Raw genomic sequence first — 17,057 nt, 5'->3', positions numbered from 1 at the left:
TTGTTATAAGCAATAACAGTGTTAAAAAAAAATCCCTGATCACCCCCCAAGAGTAGTACACTGTCACTAAGGTGACACTGAACTACTCTGATAAAAGTATGTAAGAAAAAAAGTGAAAAAAGGAAAAAATGTTTAAAAGTTAATAAAAATGTATTATTAATATATATGTATATGTATATATATATATATATATTTTTTTTTTATTTTTATTTTTTTTTTTACATACTGTCACCAGTCAGTATCCCTGATCACCGCCACACCAGTCATATGATGATCATGTACTGCACTGGTAACAGTATGTAAAAAAAAATGTGGAAAAAAAAAAATTTTTGTTAGATTCTTCATTTTCCAAATAATTGTGACTTTAAATTACAACTTAAAAAACTCACTGTGCCTCTTACTAAATTCTTATTGTCTACTTTCCAAAAAAGGGATCATTTGGGGGACATTTGTACTGTCCTGGCATTTTCAAGCCTCAAGAAATGAGACAGGCTGTAAGTACACAAGAACTGATCAATATTCAAATATATATATACACCATAGTTTGTAAACTCTAAAACTTTCACACAGACTAAATAATATACACTGATTTGGGTAATTTTTACAAAAGACATGTAGCAGAATACATTTTGGCCTACATTTATGAACAAAGATTTCTTTTTTGCAAAATTGTTTAACAGAAACTAAGAAAATTAAGGGTTTTTTTTTCAAAGTTTTTGGTATTTTTTTAGTTTATATGGCAAAATAAAAAAACAATTCATTTTTTACCACCAAAGAAAGCTCTATTTATGTAAAAAGAAAGTTCTAAACATATAATTTGGGTACAGACTTGCTTGACCAAGCAATTGACAGTTAAAGTAGCACAGTGCTGAATAGCAAAAAGTTCTGTGGTCATGAAGGAGATAAAACCTTCCAGGGGTAACTTTAGTGACTAGTTGCTTGTACAAATCATCCATGGCAATCAATACCATTTGAAAAATTGAGTGGTGCAAAACGGACAGAAACAAACTAGTGCAAAGCTGTAACTAAATATAATGTGGAAAATATGGAAAAGACACATCTAGTCTGTTATGCATACATCATGCAAAAACGTATCTCTTTCAAAACATTGACAATGAAATACTAAATACTAAAAAAATGGAAATACAGCTTAAATAATGAATGAATAACCATTGATAGCAATACCATTTTACTATTGGATTAAAGGAGATCTATGGTCACAGCTTACCCTTTCATTCTATAACATCAGCATTGTCATAGCAATACAAGCAATGGTTACTGTATATTTAACAATATAGGCCTACTTGAAAACCCCCTTTCATGTAGTGAGTTCTGCCTGTCTGCTGATTTTCTATTTCTGAAACTTCATGGATTTCTTGCATGCTTTGCAGCTTCTGCTGTTCATTTTTTAATTTCTAAGGACTACATGCCCCATGGTACCTTGCTGCCTGCAAGCAGATATGATGTGGGGTGTTTGCTGTACTGACTGCACCTCCTGCAGTTCAAAAGACAGACTTTGTGAAATGTGTGACATAAACAGTGAATATTAACAAGGCACAGTGAATAATGTGACACTGAAACCTACATTCACAACTAAGCTGAGTGTAAGTATTACTAGTGATTTTGACCAGTTCCGCACCACCCTATAGCAGAAATTCTGCTACAGGGTGGCACGGGTGCTCACAATCATGTATATATACGTGATTTTGCAGTTCCAGGTAGGAGGTGTGGCTGCGCCGTGCACATGCCCTACCCATGCCTCAATTCGCTGCCTCGGCTGTCAATCACCAGGTCCCGCTCAGTGATTACTCACTGGCACCCAGTGATCGCTGAGTATCTCCAACGAGGGAGAGACCTGTGTATAAACAACATAGATCTCTCCCTTGTCAGCTCCTGCACACTGCTTTGTATGGCTCTGCACAGCAGAGCCATAAAAAGCAGTGTGCTTACAGTGAAGCACACACACAGCCCAAGTAGTGAAACAGCAAACAGTTAACCCTTTGATCGCCCCAGATGTTAACCCCTTCCTGCCCAGTGCCATTAGTACAGTGTCAGTGCTTTTTATTAGCACTGATCACTGTATTGGTGTCACTGACATCCCCGGTGACACCAAGTCAGTTCCCCCCAGTATCAGAATGCAGTCCCACCATTACCAGTAAAAAAAAAAAATTCCAGTACATATACCGCCATTTGTAAACGCTATAACTTTCACATAAACCAATTAATTTACACGTATTGGGATTTTTGTTTAGCAAAGTCATGTAGCAGAAACATTTTGGCCTAAATTTATGACGAAATTAGATTTTTAAATTTTTTTTACTGCACATGTTTATTAGCAAAAAGTCAAAAACATTGTTTTTACTCAAAATTGTCGGTCTTTTTTTGTTTACACCCCGGTCACATCAAAGCCGATTTTGAAATCTTGCAACTTCACTGTAAGTCGTACGCTTTCAAAATCGGGTGACCTGCTGATTTCCTTGCAATTTGCAAGACACCTGACACAGGTGTCTATGCAAATCGCAACAAAAGTAGTACATGCACTACTTTAGTAATTGGTGTGGCTCTGCCCAAGTCGGAATGGCACCGATATGACCGCTCTAATAGCGGACAATAGGGTGCAACTTGGCATATGATTTGCAAGTCGCCTGGCATGAAAATTGCATGCCAAATTGTACCCGATGTGTCCAGGGGCTTACAGTGCAAAATATAAAAAATGCAAAGGCGATCAAATACCACCGAAAGAAAACTCTATTTGTGGGGAAAAAAGAACGTACATTTCATTTGGGTTCAGCATTGCATGACCACGCAATTGTCAGTTAAAGTAACGCAGCACTGTATCGCAAAAAATGGCCTGGTCAGGAAAGGGGGGTAAATCCTCAAGAGGACAAGTGACCTTTTCTCCAGGTGTTTGCAAGCTATGTACATGTGTTTTTTGTACATTTATCATGCATCAGGCATTTATTTCCTGGGCCAGTAAAATGGAGGAAAGCAGTTAGTAGGGGAATGTTTCAGGTGCAAAAGCGCATGCAAATGTGGATGTCATGTATTGAGAGGCACACCCACTGAAGTCTATGGAAGCAAAGAGCTTAAATATATAAAAACCTATTTTTTGCACAAAGGATAGACTATAGTGCGACTGAATGTCCAAGTGTAAACAGGGACAGTTAGAAAGCATGGGATTCTTCATGTTAGGCATAGTCAGGTGTAGGGAAGCAAGCTGAAAAATGCTCATGTGTGAATGTGGTGTAAGGGTGAATTCACCCTGCAATTGAGATCTGCTGGAACGATTCTCTGCCCCGGCAGCTCTTTGATGCTGGCTGCGGTAGGGGGCATCATACAGCTCACTTTTTTTTGTATAAACTTTGTTTGAAGTGTACAAAATGTACAACATTCATGACAATGTACAGCACAGGGATGTGCTGCACTTTGGGATGCCACCTCATCCCTTTAAAACCAAATACATATTAATTACATAGCTTCTGAGGCTAATTTCTTGCAGAAAAGGCACCAAGTGAGTTTAACTACCACGTTAATCAGCCACTAAACCTGTGTAATCAATATGTGTTCGGTTTTAAAGGGATGAGATGGCAACCCTAGCTGCCCATGGCTATGCGATTTGGCATGGTGCGCTGCGATAAAATGTAGCATGTCTGTGTATCAGTGTGAATGGGAAATATAGGAAACAATTGTTTCCTGTATGTCCCTGCAGTGGCAGATGTTTTATAATGTAATAAAACGTCTGTCACCACAGCATGTGTGAATTATCCCTAAGTGTGTGGGATTCTTCAAAAAGTAAGTTTTCAAACTTTAAGATTGTTCAGAAAATATAAATAGGCTAGAAGTCATTTACATTCATTTTGGAAATTAATATATGACTTTAAATTTTGTACATAGATACACTTTAACATTGCTGCTTTCAATTATTATTATTATTACTATTATTCTATTACGAAACATAGATCTGTTAGGTTGCCATAATGAGTCCCTTCAGAAATCAACTGCAATATAAAGTTTTATTAGGAAAAAATATCAACTCTACTACAGTTGTAGACTGTTTAAATAAGTGGGACATATTTATAAAATAAAGTAATCTTTAGAGAACAGAAACTAGCTAGTGTCAAACCACTTTGTAAATATTCCTCATATGTACATAAAGCAAGAAAACAAAACTTGGTCACTCTAAGTAAGTTATAGGAGCCTTTTACAATACAAAGTGAATGATAACTTCCCATGACACACAATATGCCAGCATCATACTATTTAGGACAGAGAAAGCTCCTGCTTTGCATTTTATGTCATTTTCCCCCAAAGTTTAATGTGTAATGCTGTCTCAGTTGAAGCCATATCTACAAACCACAAAATAACACTTGGTAATCAAGCAGGGAAACACGATCCCCTCGGGTAATTAGTGTGTTAAAAGTGTTTTGATTGATTAAAATAACATGGTGCTGTTCTCATTTATCACATAAGTGGAGGAGGAGCTAATATAGTAATTGTCCTCGTTAATATCATCATCTGCATTGATGTATGCTGGCATTGCTGTCTGCATTCACGTGTCTATGTGTTGTATGCCTATGTAGGAGTTTTTGTTTATTATACATTTATGTCTTTGTTGTGTGTGTGTTTGTGATATACATTATTGTTATTATTTATATATATATATATATATATATATATATATATATATATACCCCCACCACAAAACTGTACATATGGTATATATGTACCATTTAATGTAGTACAGGTTCTACTTGTTCCTCGTATCTACATAAAAAGATTAGGAGTAAGGATTATGAATAACTCTTAATTGAGAAAATATAATAAATACATCTCATGCTGCCTTGATGGGATGCATAGATCACATAAAGCTTGTACCATAATGAATTGGATTATATGTAATAAAGTGATTTTATTTGCAGTTATCCTTCGTTGATGCACAAATCACAGGACATGACATTATTCACGCCATAATGAAAACATGACAGATCCAGCGTGCTGATAGCACAAATAAGCATGAAAAAGGGAAAGCGGATTAATAGAGACCGAAGCGTTGATATAGCTGAAATGCCAATTAACCCTTTCCGGACTAACGTGTCAGTCCACTGCTTTAGAAGAACACTCTAATGCCAAATCCTGTTGCTCGGGCTCCAAATACACACAAGTTAAGCACTTCTTTTGAGTTCAATTGTCTTAACTGGGACAAAAATTATGTCATTATTATATTTTACATCCAAGGAAATTGTCATAATAATACATTTACTTTGAGATTTTATTTCCAGAATGGGCTAAAGACTTTTGTTAGTGTTTTATTAATCAGCTTTTCTTATTACTATTGTTAGTTTCCTTATTATTCACAATGCTGAATATTTATTTATATGGTTGTAAAAAAGTTATATACAGAACGTCTGCAATAGGTGCAAAATATATTATTATTCAATTAATAAAAAATAGTTGAAGTGTAAAGTGCAGCTCAATGTTACATCTGCAATGTTTTATTTTTAGTGATATACACTATATATATATATAGAGAGAGAGAGAGAGAGAGAGAAAGAAAGATATTTCTCTATTTATCTATAAATCTATCTATCTATCTATATATATATCTATCTATCTATCTATCTATCTATCTATCTATATATATATATATATATATATATATATATATATATATATATATATAGTTATATTGTAGATGTCAGATGTAATTTAATTAAATATTACCCTGCTCTACATATACATATATATATATATATATATATATATATATATATATATATATATATAAACTGGATTTATTTTGGTTTGTATAATGCCATTTTTATCTTGTATTTAAAGAAATTTAAAACGCTGCATATTAATTTGTGCATGCAGTGATTGTGTACATTCTATAGAATGTAAAGCCAAATCATGTGAACCTAAAAGTTACTAATTAAGACAGTACTAATTCCACTAATATAGTAATACATATAAAAGACTGTTCATTTTTTTCTGGCTTGATTTAATGACTAATTAAATATTAATGAAATAAAAAAATCTACATAAAAACCTAAGGATAAAATTCACATTGGAGTTTGTTCAAGGAATTACTCAAAAGCAGCTGTGTTCCATTAGACAAAAGACGGTAGGGCTCCTTGTGACCGTTAGCGCCACCCTGTGGCTCCAGGTAGAAGAGAGGAAAAAAAAATAAGTAGGCTTCAATTACCATATCATAAAACAGTTTATCGTTCACAACTAAGACATTTAAAGAAAACCGACAATCCAACAAAGGTTAATTAAAAATTTAAATCTTACAATGTAATGGGTTTTCTTCTCCTTTATGTTTCAGAAAGCTGTAAATTTCAGGTCCTAAAAAAACACAGATACAAGTGCATGAATCTATTATTGTTATCCAAGCCTTAAACCCAACATTCGTTTTATTGTATGTATATTTTGAATCAACAAAGTCTAATATAATACTAGCCTGCTGGGTCACCCCTGTAACATGATTGACTATGTAAAGCAAAGTTTAGAATTTGATATAAACTTTATTACAGTTAAGCACAATAAATAAGTAAAATAGATGCAATTCTAATTATGTTTTGTATATACGAAATGCTAGTTGTATTATGCTACACTTTATGCTGATTTTTTTTTCTTTATAAATAATGATTATACATGTTTTCCACAATCATTTGGTATTTTTCAATGTTCAGGATTGCAGCATATGGTCCATATCACCCAGCCAATGTGGTCACTTCCCTATTAAAATGCAATATTGTGCTTTTTTGTTTTTAATAACTATTTCACGTAACAGTCCGAAAATAAGACTTCTCTAAATGTCATATGGGAAGAGATTACCCTTCCACAAACATTAATTACAATCTATTGACAGAACAGTGTGGCAGTTTGCTATGTGAGCAGATGCAGATTAGCAGATTTTGGCATCAACAATACTGTTGACAGCGGACATAGCCATACAGACTGCAGCACTAATTATGTACATGCTACTTAGGACAGACTCCATTGTATATACACTAGGTGCTATTATGTGTCTTCTCCGCTGAAATGCTACAACAATTTAACTCCATCATACAGCCACAAGCCCGGATGAATTATTTATAACAACATGGGTGTTATCGATTTCTGGGTGTCTGTGTCCTGTGGAAGCAGCAGTTGTGTTACACATGCCAGATACTCTGCTCTATCAAGATGATGCAAAGCCTCTTGGAATGTTTATTGCCAGTGTCAACTCGAATAAACTTTGGACCGATGCTTCAACTTGTAGTGCTATCCATGACTAGGGGAGGACGCCGGGCTATGCTTTGTTTTATCCAATGATCTCTCATATTGCTACAGACAGAGCAAGGACCATCTTATCCAACACACAATCACAGACTACTCACCGGCCAGGAGGAAAGAAAGAAGAGAGAGAGAGAGAGAGAGAGAGGGAGAGAGAGAGAGAGAGAGAGAGAGAAAGAAAGAAAGAAAGAAAGAAAGAAAGAAAGAAAGAAAGAAAGAAAGAAAGAAAGAAAGAAAGAAAGAAGAATAGATAAAAAAAGGAAGGAAGGAAGCAAAGAAAAAAAAAAGAAAGAGAGACAGAATATGAAAAAAGAATAGATAAAAAATGAAGGAAGGAAGGAAAAAGAGAAAAAGAAAGAAAGAATAGGAAAAAAAGAATATATAAAAAAGGAAGGAAGGAAAAAGAAAGAAAGAAAGAAAGAATAGGAAAAAAAGAATAGGAAGGAAGGAAGGAAGGAAGAAAGGGGAAAAAAAGAAAGAAAGGATAGGAAAAATGAATTGATAGAAAAGAAAGGAAGGAAGGAAAAAGAAAGGAAGAAAGAAAGAAAGAAAGAAAGAAAGAAAGAAAGAAAGAAAGAAAGAAAGAAAGAAAGAAAGAAAGAAAGAAAAAGAAAGAGAAGATGCATTTACAATTGTAATCGGTGACAGATTATATTAAGTCACTTGTGCACATTTCATAATCTCTGAAAGAAATAAGGCGATAGAAAGATAGATAGATAGATAGATAGATAGATAGATAGATAGATAGATAGATAGATAGAAAGATTTGGATTACACTTTGGCCTTTGACTAAGTATCCAAGGGATGATGTGTTTCAGAGGAGATCTGTCGCTACTACATGCAAGGCAGCTCTCTTCGATCCTCTTAGCCTATTATTAATACTATTATGGACTCTCCATGTTATTACTTTTCCATAACATTATTGCATATGAACCTAAACCAGACAACCTAATTTGTGTCATACCTATTGGTGGCATGAGCATCTGAATTTATCAAATTTGTACATTTCATACCATCTCAGAAAAATCGCATAATTATAACTTTAAGGAGTACAATCATATAAAATAGTATAAACCAATAATAAATACAATTCACAAAGGAAATGTACACGTCCCGTTTCAACAAATCAGATCTAAACCTAAAGTTTCAAACAACCAATTTATAAATAAAAAAAACCCATATACATACATATATATATATATATATATATATATATATATATATATATATATATATATATATATTATATGTCACATATTTGCCATGCCATCCTGTCTTATTTTTGCATCTAAGGCTGATGAGTGGTACCTTGAGTATAACCGATTCCTAAAAATGGTAACACCAAATAAAATGTAACTTGAAATCATTCATTAGCACCTTATAATTACTCTGCTAATTAGGTTGAACACGGTACTTAGTCAGGAGTAATATGGAGTCTCGTCATAGACACCCCCCCTCCTTCCCCCTTCCTTCAGTCCTCCTCTGACATTCAGCACGAGACAGGTTGGAGCTGTCCTGGAGAAATTAACACAACTTGATGCTGTTCAGTATCAGCAGAATCATCTCACATTCCCAGAGGAGCCACAACATCTATTCCTGTTACTACTAAAATAGGAGCGGACCAGATCGGCTAATTACACAGGCGCCGCGCTGCACCATATGCAAATATGTAAATTGTACACAAGGAGCTCCGTGTCATCCACTGTACACGGCGAGTCGGGGGCGTCTGGGCGAGAAAAGGGCTCTGTCATTGCACACAATTACCTCTAAATGTATTTCAGATTAGGGATTACCTGTATAGAAGATTAGGAACTGTGCACAAGTGGTTTATTGTCATTTGTCATCGATCACAATTGTCAATTTTCTTTCTTTCTTTTTCTTTCTTTCTTTCTTTCTTTCTTTCTTTCTTTCTTTCTTTCTTTCTTTCTTTCTTTCTTTCTTCCTTTCTTTTTCCATCTATCTATCTATCTATCTATCTATCTATCTATCTATCTATCTATCTATCTATCCATCTACCTATCTATTCCTATCTATTTCTCTCTCTTTCTATTTCTTTCTTTCTTTTTTCTCTTTCTTTCTTTCCTATCTATCTATCTATCTATCTATCTATCTATCTATCTGCCTCTCTATCTCTTTCTTTCTTTCTTTCTTTCTTTCTTTCTTTCTCTCTCTCTCTCTCTCTACCTATTTCTCGCTCTCTCTATCTCTATCCATCTGTCTCTGTCTCTCACTCTCGCTATCCGTGTCTACTCATCTAAAATGGTAAAAATGAAACAATAAACACATTTCTAATTCAATCCAATCACCACAATAGGAAGAATCGTTGTTAAATAAAGGGTAACATAAAAAGATCTCAGTGACTTACTCATTTAGAAGCTGCTTCTGAAGTTTAATCCAGTGTATTGAGCTCTTGCATTTCTCTGCAGACCACATTGCTATATTTTACCAGTATGATCATATTCTTATTAAAAATAAAAAATAAATGCTTTTATACAGTGTGCATTGTCCTTGAACGTGGAAGTTATCTTTTTTTTTTTTAATTCAAAGTAAATGTCATCCCAATTTTTGAGCTGCTTCTGTTCCACCTTTCTTCCGGGGTTATTTATTTATTTGTTATTTCTTTCACCGTATTTAATTTATTGTGCTTTAGATTAGAGGAAGCGACCCAGGAGATACATGGTAAAAAAAGAGCATCCTAGCCCATAGCCCGAGCCCGTGGTAGAGTGGATGCTGCTCTTCTTGCCATTGGCTGCCCGGCCTGAGCGTCGAGTCTCTCCCACCGAGCCGACCAATGGCCTTTGAGGATGGGACTTCATGGAAAAGGTTAGAGAAGAAGAGGAGGATGGAGAAGGAGGGGGGCAGGCTGTGGTCCTGGCCGTGACGTCACGGGAGGGAGTCACTGGAGCCCAACAGGAGAAGGATTACAAGGGAAAGAGCGGCAGTAGCCGGGAGTCAGGCAGGCACAGTCTATGAGCAAGGCTCAACTTTCCAAAGAAAGTTCATCAACTAGAGCACAGCCCTCCGGAGCGCTGCAGACCCCTCAGCCCAGCTTCATAAAGGGGCCATCAAGATGAAACCTAACCGAGCTGGACCCAAAACTGCCTCCTCCAACTAGGTGCTACAACTGCACGTGTGAGCGACCCGACGGCGCCTGTCAGCGTTTTATTCCCAAATCAACCATCACTTCTCCTCGTCACTGCCTGCTTTGATAGCCATCTCATAGTTCTCATTCCTCTCCAATTGCCTTTTTTTTTTTTTTTTTTTGGAGGACCGGCAAGAGATTGCTCAAAGATAAAAAGGATTGTTATGAAGACTTCGTTTTAAATCGCAAACAACATGGAAGGATCCAGTTTTGGGATAGACACTATATTGTCCAACGCTGGTTCTGGCAGCCCTGGCATGCTGAATGGGGACTTTAGGGATGGGAGAGGAGCGGATTTTAGGAATCAGGGCCCCCTGTCTCCTGGTTCGGAGATAGACACGGTGGGAAGTTCACCTTCCTCTCCTATTTCAGTGACTATGGAAGCTGCAGATCAGCACCGGTTAGTGGACAGCGCCCTGCACCAACCTCAGCATCTCCATCACCTGCACCACAGCCAGCAACCTCAGCAGTCCCCACCACAGCAGCCTGCCCAGCTGGGCTCAGCACCTAGGACTTCCACCTCTTCCTTCTTAATTAAAGACATTTTGGGAGACAGCAAACCCCTGGCTGCCTGTGCCCCTTACAGTACCAGCGTATCCTCCCCCCACCACACACCAAAACAGGAGGGCAATGTGTCTTCAGAAAGTTTTCGACCCAAACTAGAACAGGAGATGCAAGATGCCAAGAGCAAAGCAGAAAAAATCCGGGATGATATGCATTCAGACATGAAAGGGCATAGTGAGTATTATTATTATTATTATTTCAGTGTATAAACAAAAATATATGATTATATATTTCATTATATTACATGACATTGTATTATATTATATTACATTAGATTAGATTATATTCCTGTATTACATTCAATTATTTTATTATATGACATTATATTTTATATTACGTTTTTGTTATATTATTGTAGTAAACATCTATCCAAAACTGTAGCATATACCCGAGTGTATGTCTCATTTTAATTTGATCAACATACACACACTTCTTTCCCAGTTCATTTTATTTAAAAAGAAAAGCTTCATCTCATCATCTCAGTTTGCAGTTTTACCCTAGCATTATATTTTAATCAGATAAATCCAATATTGCTCATTCTTCCAACAGTAATTTAAAGGCAATCAATTAGATTTAAACGTACTGCAATAAAGTAAAAACATAAAACAAATGAAATGATGTACCAGCACTAGAGATTCTTAGAAAACTAATATGTATTTTAAATTTAGATATTTCTTAAAACTGATAAAATAAAATTAGTATTCTAGGAGTGAGAATAAGCTTTAAAAATATTTGCCATGCGATTACACCAGCCTTAGAAATTAACAAATGGTGACATTTTGTGGGCACCCTATATTCTTTTCTTAGCGTGATGCCCAGGCAATAATGTTTTAATTTACACATAATCCCTTGTTAAATATGTGCTTGATTATTGCAAACTGCTGTGTTAATTAAAAAGATCTCGCTTTTCTTTTCCATGCTTTTTCAGACTTCATTTGTGTTAACATCCATGCATTTCGGAGTATTTTTTTAAATGAAAACTTAGCGCAAATAATCGTTTTCGCCAGGTCGGTATTAAAATAACTATCCTATTTGGTATAGTAAATTTTGGTTCTCACGTTGGTGATCAAAAACAGACGTACAGTCTGGCCTGGCGATTTTTTTTTGTGTGTACCAACCTCCCCAGTGGGTCAATTAGAGAGATTATTGTTCTTCCTGCAGGGAAGATAAAGGAACGCTAGGAAAAAAAAACTGGTACAAACAGAAATGGTTTTTGACATATCGATTTTTCTTCAATTCAGCAAAAATACAAGCCTGATAAATAGTATCTGGTAATGTCATCATTCTCATCTTGTGCTGGGCAAACACAGTGCACAGCTGTTAAAACAGCATAATAATAATGATAGTAATAGTAGTAGATGTAATAATAATAATTATAGTAATAGTAGTAGATGTGTAGTAGATGTAATAATAATAACAATAGCAATGATGATAATAATAATAATAATTAAAAAATGAGTGTTTTGCAATTACCCTTGGTGTTCTTCTTATTTTTCTTCTTATTATTTTTACTATTTTTAAATATATTTAGCAGTGACAGTAGTAGTGTAGTGGCATTGGTAGTAGCAGTAGTAATATTAATAATAATTATCTTGGGTATTTTAGAATTGTTCTTCTTGATCATTTTCTTGGCTGTTTCTTCTTCTTCTTCCTTTTCTTCTTCTTCCTCTTCTCCTTCTTATTATTATTATCATTATTATTATTGCTACTATAATAATTATTACTGTTGTGTTGTGCACTTCTATTATTATATTATTATTGAGTATTACTATTAGTATCATTTTTTTTTTTTTTTGTTTTTTTATCAAGAGCAGTTAGTTGGTGGTAATAATAGTATAATTAGACATAGTAGAAATATTTTTAGATATTCTTGTCCTTTAGCATACAGGTGGAAATTTTGGTCTGCCCTAACTTGAGTTTATTGACGGCCATATTGTGTACTCAGTGTCTGTGTATATAAAATTATATATATATATATATATATATATATATATATATATATATATATATATATCTCATTGTCCTTCAGTACTTATGTTATCAAAATGTTTGTACTCCTGTAGTAGTAAATCATATTTCACTGATTTACCATGCCTTATCCTAACTGTATGTATAGGTACAAAAGAAGAAGGGGACCGGGAGATCACCAGCAGCCGTGAAAGTCCTCCGGTCCGGTCCAAGAAGCCCAGGAAGGCCAGAACAGCCTTTTCAGACCATCAGCTGAACCAGCTGGAGAGAAGCTTTGAGAGACAGAAATATCTGAGTGTGCAGGACCGCATGGACCTGGCGGCAGCCCTTAACCTCACAGACACTCAGGTCAAGACCTGGTACCAGAACAGGAGGTAAGATCATTGTCGGTGCACAGCACTGACAGCACAGCACGGGGGAAGATTGACACTTCAGACAGACAGGCACAGGACCACAGAGACCGACATACATAGGCTCTGCCAGGCTACACAAACCCTTTCAGAAGATTTCTAAAAACATAAGGGGCTGATTCACTAAAAAAAAGTATTTTTTTCCCCTGGAAATTAAATTTGCTGTTTTATTCTCAGACATAGAACCCACTAGCCCTCTGCACATGTTTGGGTGTCTGAAGTCAACACAGGTTCGCTTCACTTTCATAGAAAATGATTTCTTAGTAAATCAGCTCTTATATTGTGCCAAGCATATGCAATCCCAAAGCTAAAGGATAAGACAAAACAACGTTCAGTGAAAAATAAGCACCTGATAAAGCAAGCAAACAAGTGAAATAATAAATCTGAGACAGACAAGCTCACCGACAGGCTCTGAAATAAGTGCTATAACCAGGCATAAAAAAACCTATGCAATCTAGTCTATAAACACACAACAATAATATATACAGCATTGCTAATCTATGACAGTCTGCTGAGGTTTTAATAAAGGAGAGAACAATATACAAAGGGGTTGGTTTACTAAAACGGGAGAGTGCAAAATCTGGTGCAACATGGTAGCCAATCAGTTTCTAACTTCAGCTTGTTCAATGAAGCTTTGACAATAAAACCTGGAAGCTGATTGGTTTCTATACAGAGCTGCACTATAATTTTCATTTTCCAGTTTTAGTAAATCAACCCCAAAGTGAATTCATTTACAGCAGCCAATCAGCATTTGCGAGTGTTTTTTCTGACTGGTCCAAGCTGATGAAAGGTTAAATCTGATTGGTTGGTTATGATCATTGCTATAGTAATTTAATAAAGCAATGGACAAACAAAAAAATGTACAAACCCCAAGCAACCATTAAAAGAGTCCTTTGATTGACAGATTGCTGCAGTGTGTTCATCATTAATGGTCTTTCCACTCCCTTTAATAAATAAACCAGCTAGCATAGTGTACCTATATGTGTAATATGGGAATATGTGCAATGCTTGTACTAGCCTTATATCAATATATCAAGATGACATCTGCTGGTAAGTGCTACAGTACACAGCAGAAGATGTCTAGTACAGATCCCAGCTCACACTGCGGAATTAGCTGTTTATATTTAATCCTTACAAAAAGGCCCCAAAATTTAGCCTCTCTATCCCAGGGTATTTTTTTCCTGAAAACCCACAAACTGCTCATAATGAGATAAATATGGCTAATTAATAGCTTCAAAGAAAGCAGAAAAAAAAGATCCCCAACTAATGCACACATGAATAAATAATGTGTAAATCTTGATTACAAAACTAGGGACATGTTAGTCTATGTGTGTCCCAGGAACACAGTGGGATGAAATCCCATTGCTATCTCATTATGCAGTGTTGCATGGCACCAGACACGATTTTTTTTTTGTATAATTCAATTAGAAAATACTTATTTTGCATTTTTTGTCTGTTCCGAGCTCCCTTTTCAGACTATGATTTTAATTAAACATATGTATATTACATGAATTCTATGGAAAGGCTGCAAGCCAGCCACCCGTGTCCCTTTAATAGGATGTCCAGGCTGATCTTGTTGAAGCAAATTAAGTACAGTTCTATTTTCCATAATTTTCTGTCTCATTACATACGGTTTCAGCCACCCTAATTCTGTCGGAAAAAATTAGTGTCATATCTAGGCAATCTAAACAGTGTGTCATGGGCTTGTTAGATGTGCCTCGGCCTTTAGTAGCCACCAGCTCGCAGGCTCTGTGCGACTTTTGGGCTACAAAAGCGTCAAAACGCGCTCAGTGGTGATCCAACCTCAAGATGAGAATGGTGTTCTGGCAATTTGCTCCACAGCATCAGTTTGATCCCATTCGACACTTGTACCTATACATTTAGTTCAGCGCTTAATACCTCTGGTGCCTAACTTATAGTTTGGGTGGCTGGTGGCTTTATGGTGATAGAAGAAATACACCTTCATATATATTAATCTTTCTTTGCCATCAAGCTAAAGATACTCACAGTTGTGGTATCTAAATCATATTTATTACTTGATTGCCGCATTGCAGGACAGAAATGTAAAGTTTTGTATTCTGTTCTCTAAAAAATAAAGTGAAAAAGCTTTAAAAAATGCTTGAAAGCATTTCATTATGACGCTACTTTTAAAAATACAGTATTTACTAAGGATAGGCTTAACTGACTTGAGTTAGCTCCAACATTCCAATTCTGAGGGTTTGGTGTAAAAAGTGCAATCTATGGTACACTATCCATGGATAGGGATAACTCCTTTAGAAAGAAAGAAATCTTATTTCTGACATCCTCAATTCAGTTGCATTTATTAATTTATTTCTTTAGCCAAAAAAAAACTCTAAAAGATGTTGTAAATGAGGTCTTATAGGGTTCTACTTATTGTCATCAATGTTTCGCAACCACAAGGCAATAGCTTAACTTTGATCTTCTATTTTTTATTCTCCAGGACAAAGTGGAAGAGGCAGACAGCTGTCGGACTAGAGCTGTTGGCTGAGGCTGGGAATTATTCAGCTCTTCAAAGGATGTTCCCCTCACCTTATTTTTATCACCCTAGTCTGCTCAGTAGTATGGACAGCACGACTGCAGCCGCTGCAGCAGCAGCTATGTACAGCAGTATGTACAGGACTCCCCCTGCACCCCACCCTCAGTTACAGAGACCCTTAGTTCCCAGGGTCCTCATCCATGGTCTGGGTCCTGGGGGACAACCAGCTCTTAACCCCTTGGGGAACCCAATACCTGGCACTCCTCACACGCGGTGAAAGGAGCACCCCCCTTTTTTTATTTTTTACAGCACTATCAAACCCCACAAGGACAAATAAAAACAAACCTGAAGGAGATAAATAGAAGGGACACAGGGGCCAGAGTATGGACATCGCCTCTGTGAAGGCTCAAATCCCAAGCACCTACAGTGTGTACTGTACTTATCTAGAGCAGGGACCCTACAGAAAGACCACTATGCTCCTCCAAAGAAGAGTAGCACGCACAGGCACGCAAGGAGGGCGCAGTGCGCAATGGCTGCACTCCGAGGAGTGGGAATGACGATAGACTTCAGTCCAAAGGAGAGAAGAAAAGCAGCCTGGCCGATCGGAGTTAAGGGAAACAAGGACATGGGACTGGGAACTTTGCACTGATCTCTAATGAGTGGATTCATTATGACAAGTGGCATGCTCCCAAATTTTAAATTGTACATTCGAAAGACTATGAAATATCATATTTATTATATGTTGTCCATAAAAGTCACAACTATTCGTTGATTTTTTTATGTCTTTTTTGAGCAACTCGAATAAAATGCTTAGAAAAAAGGTGGTTTAAGGTTGAAATTCTTTTGGGTTAAGATAAAAAAGTAATGCCGTTAGAACCTGGAACGAAAATCCTAATTAAGATAAAATAATACAGATAATACCATATTTAATCTTTGCTAAAAGGTACCAGTTCATTTTATTCAGATTTTTTTTAATGTTTTTATATATATTTTCGGAACAGGTGACTTATTAAGAAATACTTGAAGATTAATCTATAAAAATAAGATCTGATTTTTTTTTGGGAAGCTTTTGGAAAGGTTTTTTTTTTATATCTTTACGTGATAGCCGTCGGCAGCAGCGTGTCCTCATTTTTTATGAATTTTAAACAAGTTAATGAGCAAAATGAGTGATTTGTAAGGTTGGGTGGCCTGCCTGGGA

General features: G+C 36.1%; 1 protein-coding gene and 1 long non-coding RNA gene across 2 annotated transcripts in view; one reads left to right on the top strand and one right to left on the bottom strand.

Annotated features, from left to right (window-relative positions):
• The window catches only part of LOC149469627 (uncharacterized), a 129,741-nt gene extending 119,681 nt beyond the window's left edge, over nucleotides 1–10,060 (bottom strand). The window contains exons 1-2 of the long non-coding RNA XR_016311543.1: nucleotides 9,644–10,060; nucleotides 6,292–6,345 (exon numbers count right to left, since the gene is read on the bottom strand). This is a non-coding gene — a long non-coding RNA (uncharacterized LOC149469627). The remainder of the gene's footprint in view (nucleotides 1–6,291; nucleotides 6,346–9,643) is intronic.
• A 133-nt stretch (nucleotides 10,061–10,193) lies between these two features.
• BARHL2 (BarH like homeobox 2) lies at nucleotides 10,194–16,679 on the top strand. The gene is made up of 3 exons (XM_089668914.1): nucleotides 10,194–11,158; nucleotides 13,101–13,326; nucleotides 15,824–16,679. Exons 1-3 carry the CDS (start codon nucleotides 10,615–10,617, stop codon nucleotides 16,134–16,136), a joined length of 1,083 nt encoding a protein of 360 aa, XP_089525040.1. The 5' UTR covers nucleotides 10,194–10,614; the 3' UTR covers nucleotides 16,137–16,679.
• The last annotated feature ends 378 nt before the right edge of the window (nucleotides 16,680–17,057 follow it).

This window comes from Staurois parvus, unplaced genomic scaffold (genome assembly GCF_062004578.1).
Source record: "Staurois parvus isolate SC_StPar_1 unplaced genomic scaffold, SC_StPar_1.0 ptg000066l, whole genome shotgun sequence".
Taxonomy (NCBI): Eukaryota; Metazoa; Chordata; class Amphibia; order Anura; family Ranidae; genus Staurois; species Staurois parvus.
Note: the sequence above shows the minus strand (reverse complement) of the source record. Positions and strands in the feature narration are given on the sequence as shown.

Excerpts from the sequence above, each read along its gene's own strand:
- BARHL2 (XM_089668914.1), top strand. The coding sequence starts at position 10,615 with ATGGAAGGATCCAGTTTTGGGATAGACACTATATTGTCCAACGCTGGT. Across the intron at positions 11,159-13,100 it reads TTCAGACATGAAAGGGCATA|GTACAAAAGAAGAAGGGGAC; the intron begins GTGAGTATTATT and ends CTGTATGTATAG. Across the intron at positions 13,327-15,823 it reads ACCTGGTACCAGAACAGGAG|GACAAAGTGGAAGAGGCAGA; the intron begins GTAAGATCATTG and ends TTTATTCTCCAG.